The sequence below is a fragment of the Cynocephalus volans genome, chromosome 3 (assembly GCF_027409185.1).
Source record: "Cynocephalus volans isolate mCynVol1 chromosome 3, mCynVol1.pri, whole genome shotgun sequence".
Taxonomy (NCBI): domain Eukaryota; kingdom Metazoa; phylum Chordata; class Mammalia; order Dermoptera; family Cynocephalidae; genus Cynocephalus; species Cynocephalus volans.
In genome coordinates, this window is record NC_084462.1 from 68,298,677 (window position 1) to 68,320,488 (window position 21,812).

General features: G+C 36.8%; 1 protein-coding gene across 1 annotated transcript in view; it reads left to right on the plus strand.

Moving 5' to 3' along the window:
- The window catches only part of MYO9A (myosin IXA), a 301,341-nt gene that overhangs the window by 176,942 nt on the left and 102,587 nt on the right, over nt 1–21,812 (plus strand). The window contains exons 19-25 of the mRNA XM_063090574.1: nt 10,385–10,465; nt 12,213–12,323; nt 13,120–13,242; nt 14,677–14,826; nt 15,663–15,982; nt 16,793–18,394; nt 21,206–21,305. Coding sequence (XP_062946644.1) covers nt 10,385–10,465; nt 12,213–12,323; nt 13,120–13,242; nt 14,677–14,826; nt 15,663–15,982; nt 16,793–18,394; nt 21,206–21,305 — 2,487 coding nt within the window. The remainder of the gene's footprint in view (nt 1–10,384; nt 10,466–12,212; nt 12,324–13,119; nt 13,243–14,676; nt 14,827–15,662; nt 15,983–16,792; nt 18,395–21,205; nt 21,306–21,812) is intronic.

Genomic DNA, 21,812 nt, shown 5'->3' on the forward strand with positions numbered 1-21,812 from the left:
TGTATACTGCAATGGGTACATTTTAATAGTATGTAGATTTTATTTCACTAAAACTGTTAAAAACAAAAAGTCGCCAATAAGAGAATGGAAGAGCAAGCTTTGGGGTTTGTGGATATACTTGTAATACATCTAAAAAAGGACTTGTATATGGAATATATAAGAACAAAAAATCAATTTTTAAAAAGACAGCCTAATAGATAAATGGGCAAAAGTCTTGAACAGGCAGTTAACAAAAGATGATATCTAAAAGGCCAGTAAGCCTATCAAAAATCTGTTCAAGGTGGGGGGTGACCGCCACTTTGCCCCCGGCAGGAGAGGCTGCCTCATTTACAGGCAACAGCTTTGAAGTGTGGAGCAGGAAAAGAACTGTTTCTTAGCTGCAAAAGCGAGTCTCGAAACAGGGAACGCGGCGCCAGGGCTGCTGTGGATGCAGCCAGGATCCCGGAGGCCGGGGCCGCGCTGAAGGCAGCCAGCTGCCCTATTCAGGATTCGAGGTTTCAGGCCGGCATTAAAGAAGATTCCTGGGAGCGCCTGAGCCGCGCCGCGACTGAACAGCCCGAGGCGGCAGCGGCCGAGAACTGGGAAAGGCGGCAAACCAGAGACAGAGAGCGAGCACCCGACCTGGCACAGCACTGTGAGTGATCCCTGGCACAGCTCTGTTCGGGGGGTGGATGCCCACGCGGCTCCCGCCCGCATCACCAGGCCACTTACCTCCCAGTGCTGCCTCCATTTTCCCAGGTGCGGGCAGCTCCGCCCTGCTCGGCCATCACTGAGCCCTCCCACTTGCTTGGCCTGACGCCGGGCTTTCCGGAGCCTGCGGACCAGTCTCCGCTCCCACTCCCTCCGCGGTTCTCTGGCGGGGCTGGTGGCGGGGGGTGTCCCGGGCCAGTGTCGGGAGGGCAAGGAAGTACGGGCGGGCCGACTGTCACTCCACCATACCCTGGAATCCGGCCCCAGGTAAACTCCCTGTTACTGGGAGGCAGATACCATCTCTGCGGCCACCAGTTTGGAAAAAAGCCTAACGAATTTCTGGTTGGGAATAGTGTGGTAGGAGAGTTCCCAGGTCCGCTTGAACCTGCTGGAGACCAGGCTGCAGGTGGGCGCTAGACTCGGTTTATACTGGGGGGATACAAAGGTGAACAAGACCCGAGAAAGATCTACATAGTGCTACAAAGGCACCCAGAGAGACCAGTAGTCTGTGCGCAGCAGAAACCTGGTAGACTTCCTGGGCGAGACGGTGCCGAGCAGGGTCTTGAAGGCCCAGCTGATAGACGAGGGGTGCAGAAGACACGCCCCAGCCCAGCACAGTGTGCACAGAGTGGGGAGACGTGCGGCCAGGGAGGCGGAGACTCGACAGAAACCACACACCCGGTGGGGTTGCCACTGCACGATCTAACAGCCTGGGCCAGAGCACACAGAACAGGGAGAAGTCCTGCACAGGAAGTGAAAGCTCAACAGAGATCACACACCCTGTGGTACGTGATCCACCAGCCCAGCAGAGTCCAAGCTGACCAGAAAGGTGGATCCCTGGAGAAGCCCAAGACCCGAGGCAACCACACACACAAGGCACTAGAGGCCAACTGAGCAGTCACGGAGGGAGCCATATGAAATTGGCAACCACAGCAACATCCTAGTTAGTCATTAGTCTCAAACCGGTGAACTGTGAAACCCCCGGCCACAATGAATAAACATCAAAAAAAAGATACCAGAAATACAAAAAATCAAGAAAGTACACCACCAAAAGTTAATAAATCTCAAACTCTAGATCCTATAAAACAAGAAGCCCTTGAAATGACTGACAAGAAATTTCGAGTGATAATTCTAAGGAAACTGAATGAGATACAAGAAAACTCAGCTAGACATCATGATGAAATGAGGAAAAGTATACAGGACCTGAAAGAGGAAATGTACAAGGAAATCAATGTCCTGAAAAAAAATGTAGCAGAACTTGCTGAACTGAAGAAGTTATTCAACGAAATAAAAATCACAACGGAGAGTTTAACCAGCAGGCTTGTCGAAGTTGAAGAGAGAACCTCTGAACTTGAAGATGGGCTGTTTGAAATAACACAAGCAGACAAAAAGAAAGAAAAAAGAATCAAGGACATTGAAGAAAATCTGAGAGAGATATCAGACAACCATAAGCGATGAAATATCCGAGTCATGGGTATTCCAGAAGGGGAGGAAAATGGAGATTCCATTGAAAACATGTTCAACAAAATAGTGGCAGAAAACTTCCCAGGTATAGGAAAAATCACAGATCTTCAGATCCAGGAAGCTCAACGATCTCCAAATGTATTCAACCCAAAAAGACCTTCTCCAAGACATGTCATAGTCAAATTGGCAAAACTCAGAGATAAAGAGAGAATCTTAAAAGCTGCAAGAGAGAAGCGTCAAATCACCTATAAAGGAGCCCCAATCAGGTTAACATCAGACTTTTCATCACAAACCCTAAAAGCTAGAAAGGAATGGGATGATATTTTCAAAATACTAAAAGACAAAGATTGCCAGCCAAGAATACTCTACCCTGCAAGGCTATCCTTCCGAAATGAGGGGCAAATAGTATATTTCTCAGACAAACAAAAACTGTGGGAGTTCACTACCACAAGACCACCCTTACAAGAAATCCTCAAGGGAGTACTGGGTTTGGTTCCTGAAAAATAACTACCACTGCCATAAAAACCCAAGAAAAATCTAAACCCGATAGTATAATAAAAATGGCATTCATGAAGAGAAAACAAGCTAACAAAAACACTATCTACAACCTAAGGAACCAACTAACACAGAAAACAAACAGTAAATCAGAAAGCAAGGAACAAAAGACACCTAAGACAACCAAACAACCAATAAAATGCTAGGAATAAATCAACACCTCTCAATAACAACTCTTAATGTAAAAGGCTTAAATTCCCCAATCAAAAGACACAGACTGGCTGACTGGATCAAAAAGGAGGACCCAACTATATGCTGCCTACAAGAGACCCACCTCACCCATAAAGATTCACACAGACTAAGAGTGAAAGGATGGAAAAAGATTTACCATGCAAACAGAAAAGAAAAACGAGCTGGAGTGGCTATTCTTATATCTGACAAAATAGACTTTAAACTAAAAACCATAAAAAGAGACAATGAGGGACACTACTTAATGATAAAAGGACTGATCCATCAAGAAGACATAACAATCATAAATATGTATGCACCCAATGTTGGAGCAGCCAGATTTATAAAACAAACTCTATTAGACATAAAGAAGGAAATAGACACTAATACCATAATAGCAGGGGACCTGAACACCCCACTGTCAATATTAGACAGATCATCTAGGCAAAGAATCAGTAGAGAAACACAAGATCTAAACAAGACTCTAGACCAATTGGAATTGGCAGATATCTACAGAACATTCCACCCAACAACCTCAGAATATTCATTCTTCTCAGCAGCACATGGATCATCCTCCAGGATAGATCACATATTAGGTCACAAATCAAGTCTCAATAAATCCAAAAAAATTGGAATTATCCCATGTATCTTCTCAGACCACAATGGATTAAAACTAGAAATTAATAACAAACGAAACTCTGGAAACTATACAAACACTTGGAAATTAAACAGCATTCTACTTAATGACATATGGGTCCAAGAAGAAATCAAGCAGGAAATCAAAAAATTTATTGAAACGAATGAAAACAATGATACATCATACCAAAACCTGTGGGATACTGCAAAAGCAGTATTGAGGGGAAAATTTATTGCATTAAACGCTCACTTCAGAAGAATAGAAAGATGGCAAGTGAACAACCTAACACTTCACCTTAAAGAACTAGAAAAACAAGAACAATCCAAACCTAAAGTTAGCAGACGGAAAGAAATCATTAAGATCAGAGCAGAACTGAATGAAATTGAAAACCAAAAAACAATTCAAAAGATCAACGAATCAAAAAGTTGGTTTTTTGAAAAGATAAATAAAATTGACAAACCATTAGCATGGCTAACAAAAAAAAGAAGAGAGAAGACTCAAATAACAAAAATTAGAAATGAAAAAGGCAATATTACAACTGATTCATCTGAAATACAAGGAATCATTCGAGACTACTTTAAACAACTATACGCCAACAAATTTGAAAATCTGGAGGAAATGGATAAATTTCTGGACACACACAAGCTCCCAAAACTGAACCGTGAAGACGTAGAAAATTTGAACAGACCAATAACAATAAAGGAGATTGAAGCTGTTATCAGAAGGCTCCCAACAAAGAAAAGCCCAGGACCAGATGGATTCACAGCAGAATTTTACCAAACATTCAAACAGGAATTGACACCGATTCTTTACAAACTATTCCAAAAGATTGAAACGGACGCAACTCTCCCAAACTCATTCTATGAAGCAAACATCATCCTGATACCAAAACCAGGTAAAGATATAACCAAAAAAGAAAACTACAGGCCGATATCCTTGATGAATATAGATGCAAAAATCCTCACTAAAATACTAGCAAACAGAATACATCAACACATACGTAAAATTATTCATCACGATCAAGTGGGATTCATCCCAGGGATGCAAGGTTGGCTCAACATATGCAAATCAATAAATGTGATACACCATATTAATAAACTCAAACGCAAGGACCATATGATCATCTCTATAGATGCTGAAAAAGCATTTGATAAAGTTCAGCACTCATTCATGACAAAGACCCTCTATAAGTTAGGTATAGAGGGAAAGTATCTCAACAGAATTAAAGCCATATATGCCAAACCCACAGCCAATATCATCCTGAATGGGGAAAAGCTGAAAGCTTTTCCTTTAAGAATAGGAACCAGACAAGGATGCCCACTCACACCACTCCTATTCAACGTAGTGTTGGAAGTACTAGCCAGAGCAATCAGAGAAGAGAAGGAAATAAAGGGCATTCAGATTGGAAAAGATGAAGTCAAACTGTCCCTGTTTGCAGATGACATGATCCTATATATCGAACAGCCTAAAACTTCTACAAAAAAACTGTTGGAATTGATAAATGATTTCAGCACTGTAGCAGGATACAAAATCAACACACAAAAATCAGTAGCATTTCTTTTCTCCAATAGTGAACATGCAGAACGAGAAATCAAGAAAGCCTGCCCATTTACAATAGCCACCAAAAAAATAAAATACTTAGGAATTGAGTTAACCAAGGATGTGAAAAATCTCTATAATGAGAACTGCAAACCACTGCTGAGAGAAATGAGAGAGGATACAAGAAGATGGAAAGATATCCCATGCTCTTGGATTGGAAGAATCAACATAGTGAAAATGTCCATACTACCCAAAGTGATCTACAAATTCAATGCAATCCCCATCAAAATTCCAAAGACATTTTTCTCAGAAATGGAAAAAACTATCCAGACATTTATATGGAACAATAAAAGACCACGCATAGCCAAAGCAATGCTGAGCAAAAAAAATAAAGCTGGAGGCATAACACTACCTGACTTTAAGCTATACTACAAAGCTATAATAACCAAAACAGTATGGTACTGGCATAAAAACAGACACACTGACCAATGGAATAGAATAGAGAATCCAGAAATCAACCCACACACTTACTGTCAGCTGATCTTTGACAAAGGCACCAAGCCTATTCAGTGGCAAAGGGACTGCCTCTTCAGCAAATGGTGCTGGGATAACTGGATATCCATATGCAGGAGAATGAAACTAGATCCATACCTCTCGCCGTATACTAAAATCAACTCAAAATGGATTAAGGGTTTAAATATACACCCTGAAACAATAAAACTTCTTAAAGAAAACATAGGAGAAACACTTCAGGAAATAGGACTGGGCACAGACTTCGTGAATACGACCCCAAAAGCACGGGCAACCAAAGGAAAAATAAACAAATGGGATTATATCAAACTAAAAAGCTTCCTCACAGCAAAAGAAACAATTAAAAGAGTTAAAAGACAACCAACAGAGTGGGAGAAAATATTTGCAAAATATATATCTGACAAAGGATTAATATCCAGAATATATAAGGAACTCAAACAACTGTACAAGAAGAAAACAAGCAACCCAATTAAAAAATGGGCAAAAGAGCTAAATAGGCATTTCTCTAAGGAGGATATCCAAATGGCCAACAGACATATGAAAAAATGCTCAACATCACTCAGCATCCAGGAAATGCAAATCAAAACGACATTGAGATACCATCTAACCCTAGTTAGGATGGCTAAAATCCAATAGACTATGAACGATAAATGCTGGCGAGGCTGCGGAGAAAAAGGAACTCTCATACATTGTTGGTGGGACTGCAAAATGGTGCAGCCTCTATGGAAAATGGTATGGAGGTTCCTCAAACAATTGCAGATAGATCTACCATAGGACCCAGCTATCCCATTGTTGGGAATATACCCAGAGGAATGGAAATCATGAAGTCGAAGGTATACCTGTTCCCCAATGTTCATCGCAGCACTCTTTACAATAGCCAAGAGTTGGAACCAGCCCAAATGCCCATCATCAGATGAGTGGATACGGAAAATGTGGTACATCTACACAATGGAATACTACTCAGCTATAAAAACGAATGAAATACTGCCATTTGCAACAACATGGATGGACCTTGAGAGAATTATATTAAGTGAAACAAGTCAGGCACAGAAAGAGAAATACCACATGTTCTCACTTATTGGTGGGAGCTAAAAATTAATATATAAATTCACACACACACACACACAAACCGGGGGGGGGGGAGAAGATATAACAACCACAATTATTTGAAGTTGATACGACAAGCAAACAGAAAGGACATTGTTGGGGGGGAGGGGGGAGGGAGAAGGGAGGGAGGTTTTGGTGATGGGGTGCAATAATCAGCCACAATGTATATCGACAAAATAAAATTGAAAAAAAAAAAGATCTGTTCAACATTATGGATTCATTAGGGAAATGAAAAGTAAAACCACAAGGCAATAAATACTATTATATTCTTGCCAGCATGGCTGAAATAAAGAAGACTGATATACAAAGTGTTGATGGGGATGTGGAGCAACCAGAACTCTTCTGTGCTGCTGTTGAAATATAAATTGATACGAACACATTGAGAAACAGTTAAAAGACATGTGTAAGAATATTCATATCAACTTTATTTATAGTAGCTTAAACTGGAGCAACCAGATAAGCATCTGTCAGTGGATAGTTTAATGGTACTATAGCCATGTAATGGATCACTACTATACAACACTGAAAATGTATAAAATACAATTGTATGCAACAAATCAAAATAGTACATACTGTATTTTTCTATTTATATGAATTTTAATAGCAGGGAAAACTAACATCATCTTAGAAGTGAATATAATAATTACCGTTGGTTGGGGTGTGGAGATGGGGGCAGGTAGCTTGCTAAATTCAGTGAGATAGGGCACAAAGGGGCTGCTGAGTTTCTGCTAATCTTTTTTTTAATTGATTTGGGTTCTGGTTATAATAATGTGTTCCTAAGCATTTTATTTCATGTATATTATACCACAATAACATTTATAAGAAAAAAGAGTACTCAAGAGTAAAAAATTTGTATGTTGGTATAATATGAGGGGTCTTCAAAAAGTTCATGGAAAGGTTTATATTTTCTTAATTCCGTTTTTCCATGAACTTTTTGAAGTAACCTAATAACAAGGGTTTACATGGTTGTAAGGCTTCTGTGTTTCACTTGAAGTTGTAAAATATTGACTATAAGTAGACTGTGGGAATTAGGTTTGTATATTGTAATCCCTAGAGCAGCCACTAAAAAAGCAATACAAAGATGTAGCTGAAAAGCCAGTAGATTAATATGGAATACTCGAGTATATTGAAAAGGGGAGAGGGCACCTCATCAAGGAAGACATACAGATGGCAGATAAGCATATGAAAAGATGCTCCATATCATACATCATTAAGGAATTTCAAATTCAAACAACAGTGATATACCACTATACACCTATTGGAATGGCAAAAATCCAAAGCAATGACACCATCAAATGCTGGTGAGGATGTGTAGCAACAGGAACTCTCATTGATGGTGGGAATGTAAAATAGTATAGCCACTGTAAAAGGCAGTTTGGCAATTTCTTATAAAACTGAATATACATTTACCATATGATACAGTAATTGCACTCCTTGTTATTTACCCAAATGAGCTGAAAACTTATGTCCACATGAAAACATGTATACAGATGTTTATGACAGCTTTATCCATATTTGCCAAAACTTGGAAGCAACCAAGATGTCCTTCAGTAGGTGAATGAATAAACAAACTGTGGTGCATCCAGCCATTCGAATATTATTCAGCACTAAAAAGAAATGAGCTATTAAGCTGTTAATGAAATGAGCTATTAATGAAAAGACATAGAGAAACCTTAAATGCATTATTAATAAGTAAAAGAAGCCAGTTTGAAAAGGCTACAAACCAGATGGTTCTAACTATATGGCATTCTGAAGTCAAAAGTATGGAGACAGCAAAAAGATCACTGGTTGGCTTGGAACAGGGGAGAGAGGGAGGGATAAATAGGATGAGCACAGAAGATTTTTAAGCACTTAATCTAATCTGTATGATAGCTCAATGTCGAAACATGTAGTATGTACAACATAAAGAGGGAACTCTAAATCAAATTATAGACTATAGTCAATAATAGTGTATCAGTACTGATTCATCACTTGTAACAAATACACCGCACTAATGCAAGATGTTAGTTATAGGGAAAATTTTGTGTGTTGGGTGGTGGTGGGGGGTGGTGGTGAGGAGGGTGGGAGGAGGTATATGGAAATTCTCTGTATGTTCCACCCATTTTTGCTGTGATCCTAAAATGCAGTCTATTTTTAAAAGGCTTGGGGTTGGGGGAAGGTAGAAAAAGAGAGCAACAAAAGAGAGAGGACAAACAGAAAACAAATAATAAAATGGTAGATCTAAATTCAATCATATTAACAACTACATTCAATGTAAATGCTCTAAACATTCCGGTTAAAAAATAGATACTGTCAGATTGGATAAAATAACAAGAACCAACTGTGTGCTGTGTACAAGAAACCCTCTTTAAAAGCAGTGACACTAAAAGGTTAAAGTTAAAGAAAGAAAAAGATACATCACTTGGTAGTGCGAACAGTAACCAAAAGAAAGCTAGAGTAGCTATAGTAGTGTCAAAGAAGACTTCAGAAAAGAGAAAATTACCAGGGATAGAAAAGTATATTTCATAATAAAAGGGGAGGTTCAGAAAGAATACATAACCGTCTTAAGTGTGTATTCATCTAATAACAGAGCTCCCAAATATCTGAACCAAAAACTGATAGAACTAATAGAAAAAATGGACAAATCTATAATCATGCACCTCTGAGAAATTGATAGGACAAGTAGACAATTAGGAAGCATATGGAAGACTATTAACCTACTTGACGTAATTGAAATTTTTTGAACATCCCAGCCAACAACTACAAAATATACATTCATTTTAAGTACCCATGGAATAATGCCATGATAGATCATAAACTAGGCCATAAAACAAACCTTAGTGAATTTAAGAGAGTTAAAATCATACAAAATGTTTTATTTGACCATAATGGAATTAAACTAAAAGTCAATCAAAGAAAGATAACGATACCATAATATATGGAAAACAGAAAGACTTCTAAATAATACATGAGTAAAAGAGGAAGGAGCATATTAAAAAATTTTAAATGGAATGAAATATCAAAATTTGTGCAGTACAGCTAAAGCAGTGCTCAAAGGTTAATTTATAACATTAAATGCTTTTATTAGAAAAGGAGATAGGTCTCAAATCAGTAATCTAAGCTTCTACCTTAAGAAACTAGAAAAGAAGAATATGTTAACCCAAAGCAGGCAGAAAGAAGGAAATAAAGATAACAGCAGAATTCAATGAAATTGAAAACAGAAAAATAGAGAAAAATCAATGAATCCGAAAAGCTGGTTCTTTGAATAGATGAAAAATTGACGAACCTTTTGCCAGATTAATCGAGGAAAAAAAGAGAGAAGATACAAATTAACATTATTGGCAATAAAATGTACTGTACAGACATTACTGGATACCCTAATGGATGATAAAAGTTGTTTTAGGATGCACGAGCTTGAAGAAAATTGTTTAATGAGATGTGAAGAAAAGTGAAAAAATTATTCTATACTTAAATTATTCTGAAACGTGTAATATTTACTGTTGTCAGGTTTTCAGCTTCAAGGTTAAACTATCATCCTTTTCCTTAATTATTTTTAATTTAACTAATATGGGAATGTATACAATTTTCTTTTTAGAAACCCGTTTCTACATATGCCACTAATTTTTGCATGTTTTGCAAACATTATTATTTATAAGTCTTTTGTTTCCAGTTTGAAATGGGAGAATATGCTAATTATGTTGCTTTGTATTGCAGGCATCATTAAGCAAGCTGATGGAGACACTTGGTCAAGCAGAACCATATTTTGTAAAATGCATTCGCTCTAATGCCGAAAAGGTAAAAACGTCCTGTAAATGAGATCATACAGTTCACCTTACTTCAAACCAAGCTTTAAATTCTTTTAAGGAGAACAAGTGGAAGGAAACAGCTATCTATAATTTTTAAAAGGAAGATAGTGGTCCATAAATGTTTTCTATGGATATTCTTTTAATTTCTACACTTATTTGCCTGTGAAGTGATGATGTGGATTTGATTTAGCAAATATCTCTTGAAGTTTCATCATAAAAAAAGAGTTTTCTTCTATGAAACTTTTGTCACCCTAAGATTAATCTCTCTTGTTTGGATGTGAGCTACACCTCTTGAAAAAATTGCCAAAGAATAGCATTTTTCATGTTTAGAGATTCTTGTCTTTGTAACTCAGGGAAGATACTGTGGACATTCTTGATTCCTTCCTCTTTTCTTTGGCAGTTTTCCTAATTAGAGCTTTTCAGAATATAATTAATATAAATATTTTTATCTTTATTTATGTTTATCATAGAAAAAAATAATTCCTAGCCTGAACAGCTAAAATATAGTAGGAATTATGTTAAGCTTTCTTCATTTTTAAGAAGTCAGTCTGCAACTCTGTTTATAAGCTTTGTAAGCTCATCGAGTTACTTGATCATTCTGTGGCTTAAATATTTTCCTCTGTATAATAATATCCTGTAATTATAGGACTAACCTCATAGTGTTTTGTGAGTACAAGGGTATTTCAAAAACTTCATGGAAAAATGGAATTAAATGATAATACTAATATTTCCATGAGCTTTTTGAAGAACCCTCATATATAATAATGTAAACACCATGCCTTAGCTCGTGAATAGTTTGAGTTCCTATTGTTAGAGACCTTGCTATACAAAGAGTTCAATTAATGAAGTATTTTAGGACAGAGAATAAATACTAAATAAATCTTACTTGCTATTATTTAACTTAAATTGCCCATTTAATCTTTTTATTTCTCCACAGCTGGTGTGTGCACCACCCTAGCTGTGGGAAAATGTTTGGAATTGCCTTAGAGGATCACTGAAAATAGTATTTAGAGAATAGGGGAAAATATCAGAAACTCCAAATACATCTTCTTTTGAATGTCTAAAAACATGCCTACTGAAACACCTAGGAGTGATAGGGTGTTGTGACTGTTGTTGAGTGACTACATCCCATTAGCCTCTTCCTATAAATGCCTATAATAATGTGGGGATTAATACTGAGGAACTACAGGAATTTTTTGTTTTTTCAGTGTTTCATACCAGGACCATCATTAAAAAGTATTTAGGGAAATAAATTGCTCTTAACCTTGTACCAGCCACTAAAAGAAGAATCTGTCAGCTCTCGATTAACCAAGGCAACTGGTGGAGTGGAGCAGATGGTTTCTTAGTGAGATTATAAGTTACAATCATAATGAAATACAAAAATACAGACAGCTCTTGACTGATTATAAGTAGGTTAATCTTGCTACAGATTTTGTAGTAACTGGACTATGTGGCCTCTGTGGGCAACTACATTCCTTTTGAACTTTTAAGGTCCTCTCCTTCTTCAACCAGAGTAGCCTGGAAGCTTGATCTCCTTCATTTCTTTAGGGTTGGACAGTCAGAACTTTTCTGAAACAACCAGCTGGGAGGTGAGCTTGTACCATTACCTTAGCTATATCTTAGAAAACCTCCAGTCAATCCCTAGATATTCAAAAGATAGCCATGCTTATAAGACAGATATTAATTTGGAGATCTGTTGTTCTTGGTTAATCTTTTTTCCATTTGCTTTTTCTTAGCTGCCCTTAAGGTTCAGTGATGCCTTGGTACTTAGACAGCTTCGATACACTGGGATGCTGGAGACAGTTCGAATTCGCCAATCAGGATACAGCTCCAAATATTCTTTCCAGGTTATGCTTTTATAATGATATTTAAAAATTATTTCCACATATCTTGCTTATATATTTCTTCTTTGGGGCTCACTTTTCTTTCCATTCCACTACAGAATTGAAAAGGAATAGAGAGTACTCACTTCCATTGAATGGCAGCAATCTCAATAAGCTTGTGTTGTAATAGAATCCAGTACTTGGCTATTCTCATTTGATCATAATATTTGCTTATACCAAGTTTGCTCATAACATAGCAGTTCTTAACACTGATTTCTCCAGTAATTGAATCATTTAATCAGAATTATCTAGTCAAGAGATTCTATTTGGTTTCCCTAAGTTTTCTCAGCAGGATTTTCTTTCATAGGAAGCTGCCAGCAAGGGTCACAGCTATTCTTATCAGCTACTGCTGCTATGGGTATAGAAATTAAGTCTTTGCTGTTACTGCGACGGAAAGCTTCATTCTTGGTTATACCCTGTTCTAGCTACAACATTCACTTTTTTTTCATTTGCTAAAAATTTCAGGTACTTGTTAAATAACTTTTCCTTTGGTCTTTAATACAGCTTTCTCAAAAAGGATATTAGCTTCTGCCCTTCTTTTCTTCTTCCATATCTTCTGGCATAAATATGTAGAACTCAGTATCCTCCTGTCATGATTTTCAAATTAACCTTTTATAATATTTTAAATTAACAAGTGCTTTTTTGTTTTCACCCTGTTTAAGAGTGGAAAAACGATTAATAAGAGGATAATTAGTTAATTTAGCGTCTGTTTACATACAGTTCTCTTATGATTATACAACATTTTCTTTTCATTTTTCAGGATTTTGTGAGCCACTTCCACGTACTTCTTCCCCAAAATAGTATTCCTTCCAAATTTAACATTCAGGATTTCTTCAGGAAAATAAATCTTAATCCAGATAATTATCAAGTTGGAAAAACCATGGTAAATATGATATATACAGCCCTCATCAAAATCGATTATGTTTTGTATTTAAATAATGTAATCTTTGCCTATGAGAATGTTTATAAAAAAGATATTGTATCAGGTATCATTAGGAAATTGATTAGGCTAGTGTTTGTATTTAACAATATAGTCAGTATTAATTATAGAGCTTCTGGCCAATGCTATAATTCTGACTGTAATTTTAACTGTATAAAACCATCTCTCCCTAGATATTCTAATATAATCTCCAACTCAGTTTGCCCGAAATGAGCTTATCCAGATTTCCCTGCTGCCCTTAATTTACCAGCTACTTTGTTTTCTCTGTTACCCTTCTTCCAGTTTCTCAGGCAGGAAACCATGATCATCTTTAGCTTACCCTTTACTTTAATTCTTTTACAAAGTTCTGTTTCTTTTTTTTTGCTCACAAATGATTCTCACATCTCTCTCCTTATATTCATTTTTACTGCTTCCATTTTATTTCTGTTCCTTAGCTCCTCTCATCTACATTGCTGTTACAGTAAACAACTTGCTTGTCTGATTCTAGTCTATCATTCCATTTAACTTACTCTACCCATAATATTAAACTCATTATCTTAATATACTTCTTTCTTTATGTCAGCCTCCTGCTCAATAATAATCCTCTGATAACCTACTCATTAAATTTAAACATCTTTCCCTTTTTCAAGAACCTCCATATTGTGGCTTCATACTATTTAATATCTTCTTTATGAAGATTAATTGTTCTGTTGTCTCCTGTGCATGCCTTATTAGTATTATTATTTCCAACTCCTGTGTTGCTCAGGTGGGACCTTCTATCTCTAGATCTCTAGACCTTATTAGTTACTGTTTTCCTTTTTTGGGTATATAATATCTACCTGCTCTCAAAGGTAAAGTGCAAATCCTATTTCTAAAAGGATATGTTTATTATATCTTTGTATAGCCCAAATCTGTAAATATTTATTAGTGGAATGAGGAGTAAATAAATAAACTGATTAATAACTTTGGGCAGTAAAGAAGCCTTTAATGCATGCTAGATTTCAGAAAGACTTTTCATTGGTTTATTTGTGTTATAATCAAGCTTCAAGACCTATAGTTCTCAACTTTTTTTCTACTCCAACACTCTTGAAAATTTTGACATGTTATCAGTAGTACATTGACTCATTATGGTGGTGATATTCTGAAGGGAGTTATGTGTTACAATCTCTGGCACCAGAATTTTTATGCTGTTCCCATTTTCCCTTCCATATCCTAGTATCTCCTTTTCATTTTGAGAATGATTACTTTGGATAAATTGATAGAAATACTTATCAGTACTTCATTTACATGCCTGCCACTGTATTTGTTCTTCTTTAAAAGCTTACCACAGAAAGGATGATTTATGAAATAAATCTCTCACATTTTCTTAAGCTGTGTTCCTCACCTTTCTTCTGGTAGGTCTTCCTAAAGGAGCAGGAACGACAGCACTTACAAGATTTGCTTCACCGAGAGGTGCTCCGCAGAATCATATTGTTACAGCGATGGTTCAGAGTCTTGCTGTGTAGGCAGCATTTTCTCCATCTGAGACAGGCATGCATTATTATCCAGGTGGGAAGCAAAGGATTCTTTCTCTGCATGAGATTGACTAGTTCATTTGGATTTTGTTTATTAACCAGAACTATTTTACTGTGAAACATTTAAATAATAATGTAAAGTTCAGAGATGAGAATGTGTCTTACTCAGTTTTGAAATGCTCATAGCACCAGATTACCCCGCATATAATAGTACACTAAATAAATAAATTAACTAATAAATATCGATTGCTTTGAATTTAAATTAAATGGAATTTATAGTTATAATTTTGTAAGGCATAAGTAGGGCTGAAGGGGTTATGTACTTTAATTTTTGTTGATATAGTTCTTCTTAATAACTTTGTGAATGAGAAATTTGACAGTTATATGAGTATTGTTCATGTTATCCACTCATTTTGGATGATAGGCACTTTATTTCACATGTGTCTTTTATTATCTCGCGCATTGGTTTATATCATTGACTGTTCTCCATAAGACCTTTTCTGCTTATGCAAGAAATCTTTAGTATCTTCACGTTTGGAATGTGTGCATGGTTATCTTAGATCCATTAATGTTATGTGGGCAAATTGTAGCGAGAGAATATAATGTAATTTGTTAAAATTAATTTGTAGCATCCAAAAATTTTAAATTAAGCTCTGTAATTTTGTCAATGTAAAGGTTATATTATTTAAAATAGCTGTTTTAGCCAAGCATATCTGGAAAAGGAAACTTTTATTTTTAATCACCAACAATTTAGCTGCTTAGCCACTTACCTTCTAATAATGACATAAGAGATTTATTCTTTTTTCCCTTTTCTGTGAAAATACAGTGTAAGACATGACAACCAGTTTCTATCATTTTATCTTCCCACAGCGATTCTGGAGGAATCACATAAGTCAGAAGCAAGTCAGAGATGCAGCTGTGCAGAAGGATGCTTTTGTTATGGCTAGTGCAGCTGCTCTTCTCCAAGCTTCCTGGCGTGCTCACTTAGAGAGGCAGCGGTACTTGGAGCTACGGGCTGCAGCCATCATCATCCAGCAGAGATGGAGGGAGCACTATAGGCGTAGGAACATGGCTGCTATCTGTATACAGGCAAGATGGAAATGCTACAGGGAAAGTAAGAGGTACCAAAAACAGAGGAACAAAATTATTCTTTTGCAATCAATATGTAGAGGATTCAGAGCAAGACAAAGGTAATCTCTGTTACTATAATAATTTCTTCTTCTTTTCTCTTCCCAAGCACTTCGTTTATACCTCTGCTTTAACACTTATCTAACTTGTGTTAAAATGGGCTATGTACAATTTGTCTTCTCCAGTAGACTGTGATACTTCTACTAATTTTAACCCACATTGTCTGGTCTATAAAAGAAATTAAGTGTTTATTGAATTTAATTGTTTTGAAAACCTACATGGTCAATGGTTATAACTGCTAAGAATTAATTTCACATTAGGTTGAATCCTATAAAATTGGCCATATTCAACTGTTTTTACCTTCAGAAAGTTTAACTTCATATTTACAGTTTGCCTTAAAATAAGTATATTATTAAAATGAGAGCTTTACTTATGAGTTAGTTTACATTTTGATTAGAGTGCCCAGTTAGGAATATAGTTTGAGCATCCCTAATCTGAAAATGTGAAATTCAGCATGCTCTGAAATTTGAAAATTTTTGAGCATTGGCTTGATGCTCAAAGGAGCATTTGGCATTTCAGATTTCCGGATTAAGGATGCTCAACTGGTATGTATTTTTGCAAATATGCCAAAATCTGAAATACTTCTGGATAAGGGATAGTCAATCTGTAATACCCTTAATGAAAATATCATCTGACTCATAGGAATAGGAGAATTATGAAATGTGCATCCAAGTTAGTTTAAGAAATACTTAGGTATTATAAAAAGAAAATTTTGCAACTTTACATTTTTTTCTTAAATCCTCAGTAAGAGTCTTCTCTCCAGTGGTAATCAAGAGATATCTGTAAGCCATTTTGTCTTTTTCTTCGTATAGATTTAAAGCTTTAAAAGAACGAAGGCTAAAAGAAGCAAAACTGGAACTTGGGTTGGTGAATATCAAGACATACAGAACTCTGGAAATTCAGAGTTCAGACCCTTCAGAATGGGAGGATTGTTCCTTTGACAACAGAGTGAAAGCCATGGAGGAATGTAAATCTGCAATAGAGGGTAATCGAATTAGCCTTGAAAGTTCAGTGGACTGCTCAAAGGAGTCCCCAAACAAGCGGCAGGAGAGAACGAGAAGCCAAAGTGGTGTGGATTTGCAGGAAGATGTGATTGTAAGAGACAGGCCCAAGTCCTTAGAAGATCTCCATCAGAAAAAAGTAGGTCGGGCCAAAAGAGAAAGTCGGAGAATGAGAGAACTAGAGCAGGCTATATTTAGCTTAGAATTGCTGAAAGTTCGTTCTCTTGGTGGTGTGTCTCCTTCAGAGGAACGTAGGTGGTCTACAGAACTGGTGTCTGAAGGCCTTCAATCTTTACAGGGTACACCTGACAGTGAAAGCTCTCAAGGAAGCTTGGAGCTTTTGAGCTGTGAAGAAAGCCAAAAGAGCAAACCAGAATCCATGATTTTAGATGAAAGAGACTTGATTTCATCACCTAGGATATCTAGTAGTCCAAAAGTGGATTCACAGGACAATGCCCTCAGTGCCTCAAGTGAGACTGGCTATGCATTGATTGAAAAGAGAACACCCTCTGACTCAGAACATTTGAAGAATGGGAATATGAAAGAAAAGCTGGTCTGCAGTTCTGAATCTACTACTTATAAACCACAGCTGAGAGACTCCTTTATTTCAAATAGTCTGCCTACATTTTTTTATATTCCCCAACAAGACCTACTGAAAACAAGTTGTCAACTGGATACAAATATCCAAAGAAACAAACTTTTGGAAGGCGAGGACACACTGGGGACAGCTCTTAATTTGGATATCAACAGGAAAGCTAGAAAGCATCACTTCTCAGGAGATCAGATTGTTCCTTCTTTGAGTACAGATTCTTCTAATACTAAGCTTAAGAAGTTAGAAAAGCTAAACACTGAGAAGGAAGAAAGGCAAAAGCAGTTGCAGCAGCAGAATGAAAAAGAGATGATGGAACAGATTCGCCAACAAACAGATATTTTAGAGAAAGAACGTAAAGCCTTCAGGACAATTGAAAAGCCAAGAATTGGGGAGTCTTTCCTAGCACCAACTTTCTATCAGTCAAAGGAAAGAGCAGAGAGACCATCCTCTCTCCTCATCTTAAATACCCCAAATAAGGGAGAACCCAGTGTACTGGGGTCCCCATCAGTAACTATCAAAGATGCACTTCTTGCCCCAAAAGGCAGTCCGTCTGCTCACTTACCCCTGAAGGATCAACCTGTCACCCTGTTCTTTGAAAGAAAAGGAAGCCCGTGCCAATCTAGTACTGTCAAGGAATTATCTAAGACAGACAGAATGGGCACCCAACTGAATGTAGGCTGTAAACTCTCTAATAATCGCATTTCAAAAAGAGAACACCTCAGGCCAACTCAGTCTTACAGCCACAAATCTGATGACCCTTCAAAAGAGGGAAATACTAGGGCCATTTTCTTCACACCAAAGGACAATATAAGTATTCCTCTGTAAGTGAAATGTTTGTTTATTTTTATGTATAAATGGGAAACTTCTTGGAATATTTTATTAAGGTGGCTTGTACTGCTCCCACTATTTGTGTAGGTGCTACCTAAGTTATCCATTTCCTCTTTGTAAAAATATTCCCTTATTGTTGACTTTACCAGTCACCAACAGTTGGATACAGTTATACCCTGGGAATCTCTAAGCACAGATAGCAGAGTTTTTGGTTCCTCACCATTGAGTGAGAAAGCATTTGTCAAGGGCAGTACTATTTGTAAACATAGTAAGCCATCAGCAAATGCTAGTTGTCCTGGAACTGTGAGGTGTAGCAGTCCAAGCATTTGTCAGGCATTAAAGAAGTTAATATGCTTTGTCACATCTGTTGGCCTCCTCAACGTCTTCATTATGTTCTTTGTACTATTTTGTATGATAAACACATAAAATTTACCATCTTAACCACTTTTAAGTATACAGTAAAGTAGTATTGACTATATGTACGTTGAACTTTTCCATCTAGTGAAAATGAATACACACATTGAACAATTCTCCTTTTCCTTCTCCTCAGCCCCTGGTAACCACCAGTCTATTTTCTGTTTCTAAGAGTTTGGCTGCTTTAGACGCCTCATATAAGTGGAAGTTCTTTATGCTTCAGTTTTTCTTTTTTAACTAGTGGTAGTCATGAGAAAAGCATTTTTTAAGTGTTACATGAAAACAAATTTGACAAAATTTAAGATACTTGTATTAAGTCTTTGTGTACCGTGTATTCTTTCAATTCTTGTGATAGAGTATCACCATTGAAATGAAAGGAGGGCTGTATATTAGGGCCAAAAAGTCAAATTTACTTTAACAAGGAAAATAACCTTTTCTCTCCTGTCATAGCCAGAGCATTTAAATTTTTCAGGCTTTAAAACTGTATGCAAATACTGCCATTTGCAACAACATGGATGGACCTTGAGAGAATTATATTAAGTGAAACAAGTCAGGCACAGAAAGAGAAATACCACATGTTCTCACTTATTGGAGGGAGCTAAAAATTAATATATAAATTCACACACACACATACACACATACACACACAAACCGGGGGGGGGGGAAGAAGATATAACAACCACAATTATTTGGGGTTGATACAACAAGCAAACAGAAAGGACATTGTTGGGGGGGGAGGGGGGAGGGAGAAGGGAGGGAGGTTTTGGTGATGGGGAGCAATAATCAGCTACAATGTATATCGACAAAATAAAATTAAAAAAAAAAAAAAAACTCTATGCAGATTTTATAGAGTCCTTTGTAAATTATGGGCAAGTGACCATTGATATTTTATTTTTCCACTAAGAATTTCCACAGTATTATGAAATGCAGTTTAACTTAGTGACAGCTTGAGGTCCCATTCCTGCACATTAACCTAGAGGTTGCCCAGAAGTTCAGAGACTCTGTGTAGCATAAAATCCGTAAGAGAGTGTTAAAATTATATTTCCTGACATTCTGGTTAAGTTTAGGGATGTGAAACGTGTGTGTGTGTGTGCACATGTAGACATATATACATATCAAGTAGCTGTTGGATTCATGAATCTGTTTTGTAGAAGCCTTAGTTGAAGATAACAAAAATCATCCTTGTGAATTATGCTTTTTCCAAGATATGTAGTTTTAATCACTTTTTAATCATTTTATCAATCTTTTATCATTTTTCCAAGATATGTAGTCTTAAACTGCTTGATCTAGTTTGCTTTATCTTATTAATGACCTACTTATTTTCAAAACGATTATATATTAGACTGTATGAAAGCCTACAGATAAAATTCATACTTTGAATTTTGTCCTGTTCTATAATTAATATTAGAAACATTAGTATTTTATATAATCATAAATGTTGGTGCTTCTAAATAATATAGAACAGTTCCCTCATTATAGATGAGGTCATTGGGGCTCATAGAGGTGAAATGTCTTATTCAAAGTCAAATATTTAGAGAAGTAACTGGCACTAGAACTTGAGTTTCATGATTAGGGATCAGCATTGGCTTTCATGATTAGGAAGTAATACTAGGTTAATGTTCTTTCTATACCATAGCGGTACTGAGTACATACTGGTCTTAATCTTTTTAATGAGGGAGAATGAAAAAGAAATCATGGAAAAATCTGAAGAAAATCTGAGTTCAAAAGTTAGTTGGGGTGGTCAGGAGGTATCAAAGGTCCTATTAATTGTCTGTCTCTTTGCAGAACAAATCAAATGCCAGTAGGCCCAACTATGGCAAAAGATTTTGATGGCCAGAAGGGAATCCTTTAGGACAAGTTAGGATTACTAGGCTTGATAATACATTGGTCAAAAATGGCGATCTTCGAGAAGCCTTTAGCTAGGAAAGATTACCATCTGTTTGGTTTTGTTTAGGGATTATTGCATACGGGCAAAAGACAAGATAACTTCTTATGGCCCCTACTTATCAGGTATTTTATATAAAGTTAGATTAAAAGGTTTCTTCTAAGACTAGTATTCTAAAAATTTAGGGATTTAGTATTTTCCTTTTCTCTTCCTCAAATCCTCTTCGTTTCTTGAGCTAATTTCGTTGCTACTGTTCTTAAGTATATGTCGCCATAGCAGAGTATACACAGTGATTATCAGGTCAGAGCCTCTAATAATTCAGTCATACCTGTAGATTCTTGATAATAGTATTAATGAGGTAAGCAGGAAAAAATCTCTTATTTTGGGAATTGACCAAGCTCTGGAAGTGTTTAGGGAATTTTTTGACCTATTCATGCCATATTTTAAGACCACTTTCAGGATATCTGCTAGGAATTGAAATGTAATCCTTTTGTTTTATGTAAAGCGTCAACAAGGAAGCCTTAAACAGTGGAAATCCTCAACTCCATAATCAAGATGAACCAGCCTGGAATCCTGTGAAGTTAATTGGGCTGGGCCAAGGAACGGTAAGTATTGGATCTTGCTTATCTATCTTCTGTGTGAAACAGATGCACATTATTTTGGAAATTATTATTCTTGTAGGCAGAGCATCTCATCTACCCTCTCAAGTGTTTTTAGAGAAAGGAGCCATGAGCTAAGCCTGTTATAATTAGCAAGGTGTACTCCAGGCAGGGAATGGTGCCTAAAAACCCGGATGTATTTCCAAATAGGAAGTCGCTAAAAAAAAGAAGGCAAATTATGCAGTTGACTTTGGTGACTCATTATGACAGTGAAGGATGACTTCCTCGGCTATGGAGAAGGGCAGTGTAGATTTAGCTTGCATTCTTATCCTTTGTCCAGAGTTAATGTCTTTGGATTCCTTTTGGTCATCCCTGTCACCTCTGCTAGTGGAAAGGGCACGTTGGGGTGGAGGGATATTTCAAGAAATTCATGAGCCCTTTGATGTCTTTCATTGGCATCATCTCCAAAAAATACGAAACAAAACATTGTTGTGTTATTTGTTTTATCATTTG